Genomic DNA, 2,482 nt, shown 5'->3' on the forward strand with positions numbered 1-2,482 from the left:
GTTGTTGCTCGTTTCAGTTAATCAAGCTATTTTTCATATTGTTTCCAATGATGAAATCATGTAACTAGCTAATCAAAATTACAAGATCTTTTCTATTGTATACACTTAAGACATTTAAAAAAAATACGGCAACGTGCATGTTGTCTCTTCATGTAAGCTATGAGCACCATTAGCTTCTTAGCGCCGTTGAATTGACACTATCTAAGACTTTAATAGATTTTCATGCAACATCAATCATGTACGGAACTTAGGGATCTTTAATGGGTGTAATTTAAGCTTTAATAGGTTTCATGTGAAATCAATCATGTACATTAGTACCAAACCTTAGGGTCTTTAATTGGTCAAATATATGCTTTAATAACAAGTTTGCATGTCACTTAATCATGTACATTAGTACTAATATAGTAAACCATAGAGATCTTTAATTGGTCAAAGGTACACAACCATATCATGTTGATTATTTATTAACAACATTGTCCAAATAAAAAAAATACTAGTAGCGATAAACATTAGCGCAATAGTTAAGAACAGATACTCCCTCCGTCTCATGAAACTTGTCTGAAGCTGCGCTGCAATCCTCTAGGTCGATGGTGTATCCGAAACCGAAACCGAAACCGAAACCGTTAATGCTTTAGAACATCAGGAATGTCCACCGGGTATTTGTGGATGGACGTAGCCCACGGCCCATCGGCGTTGCGCGCGGGCTCGATGCACTCCCACGCTGCGCTGTTGCACTTGAACCCTGACCCGAACCCAATCATCCACACGCGGTCGCCTTTGCGCATGCGGCCCTTGGCCTCCATGTAGGCCAGCTCGTACCACAGCGAGCTGCTCGACGTGTTCCCGAACCGGTGCAACGTCATCCGCGACGCCTCTACCTGCTCGTCGGAGAGGTTTAGGCTCTTCTGCAGCTCGTCGATGACGGCGCGGCCACCGGCGTGGATGCAGAAGTGCTCGAACGCGGTGCGGAAGTCGGGGATGTACGGCTTCAGCCTCCTGTTGAGCACCTTCCCCGCAACGAAGTAGAAGGCGAACATGAGCTGCTCACGGGCCGGTAGGACGAGCGGAGCGATCGCGGTGATGTTGGCCTTGAGCGAGTCGCCGGCAATGCTCATCAGGTCCTTGTTCAGGTTGATCCCCCGGTGGCCCTCCGCGTCCTCCTCCTGGTACACGCACCGGTACGAGTTGTCCTGCGCGCCGGTGAGCGTGCGCACCACGTGCTTTAGCCGGAACCGGGCCTTCGCCGGCGACGTCGACAGCAGCGCCGCCGCCCCGCCTATGCGGAACAGGCAGTTCGGCAGGAGCATCGCGCGCTCCGTCCCGAGGTAGTAGTTGGGCGTGATGGTCTCCGTGGACACCACCAGCGCGTGCGCGCCGTGGGGAGCCACCTGCAGGAGGTTCCTCGCGAGCCCGACGGCGATCAGTCCCGCGCTGCAACCCATGCCGGACAGCTGCATGCTGCGGACGTCGCCGCGCAGCTTGTACCTGTTCACGATCATGTCTACCAAGGACGGCACCGGGCAGAACAAGCTGCAGTTGACGATGAGGATGCCGATGGCCTCGGGCGCGACGCCGGTCTTGGCGAGCAGATCGTCGATGGCCGAGAAGGCCACCAGCTCGAACTCGGCGCGTGCGGCGTCGAGGGTGCAGTACTCGTGCGTCCCAACGTAGTGGTGCGCCGGCGGAAGGCAGGTATCCTCCCCGAGCCCCGACCGCTCCAGCAGCCGCGTCATGAACCGCACGCTGCGCTCGTTCAGGGCCGGGTGCTGCTTCGCGTGCTCCAGGAAGCTCGCGAAGGGGATGCGGCAGGTGTGCGGGGTGCGGAACCCGGCGTAGTCCACCAGGTACACCGCGCGCGGACGCAGCTTCAGGTAGACGATGGCCGCTGCCACCGGGAGGAAGCACCACAGGAAGAGGTGCACGGGCCGGAGGTCATGGAGCCAGCTTCTGGACACCGCGACGGCGGCGGCAGCGATGAGCGGGGCGGCGGTGACCACGATGGCAGTGGAGCTGTCCACGACGCGCTGGTACACGGCCTTGATGAGACCCTTGCCCTGAATCGGAGGTCTCATGATGCTTTGATCCTTGCGTACGTGTGGAGGTTCTCTGTGCGTTTGTTAGTAAGAGACTATGAGTGCTAATTATAGTGTCAGTGAGGGGCTTAAAAAGCCCAAATTCTAGCACACTGCGTGCAGGTCATATCATGTCAATCAATCTGCCGCGCATTTAGTGCACTCTACACTCTAGTGCACGTATATGGTCTAGTGGCGAGCCAGCAAGATTTTTTCTTCATTACCTAAGTTCGATAATGCATTTTGCTCCTGTTGGCTAGCTGTACTGATCCTTTTCTAGACAGAAATGTTGTTGGTTCAATGTTTGAGATATGTGCAGATACATCACCACAGATAAGAGTTTTTTTAACCGGGAAGGTAGCCATATGACAGCCGGCCCTAGTAACATGAAATACTACTATACGGTATTG

At 54.0% G+C, this 2,482-nt stretch overlaps 1 protein-coding gene across 1 annotated transcript; it reads right to left on the reverse strand.

Moving 5' to 3' along the window:
• Positions 1-397: 397 nt before the first annotated feature.
• LOC127317332 (3-ketoacyl-CoA synthase 6-like) lies at positions 398-2,144 on the reverse strand. Its single transcript, XM_051347884.2, has one exon. The coding sequence runs from the start codon at positions 2,070-2,072 to the stop codon at positions 624-626; it is 1,449 nt and encodes a 482-aa protein (XP_051203844.1). The 5' UTR covers positions 2,073-2,144; the 3' UTR covers positions 398-623.
• Between the last annotated feature and the right edge of the window lie 338 nt (positions 2,145-2,482).

This window comes from Lolium perenne, chromosome 7 (genome assembly GCF_019359855.2).
Source record: "Lolium perenne isolate Kyuss_39 chromosome 7, Kyuss_2.0, whole genome shotgun sequence".
In the NCBI taxonomy this organism is placed as follows: domain Eukaryota; kingdom Viridiplantae; phylum Streptophyta; class Magnoliopsida; order Poales; family Poaceae; genus Lolium; species Lolium perenne.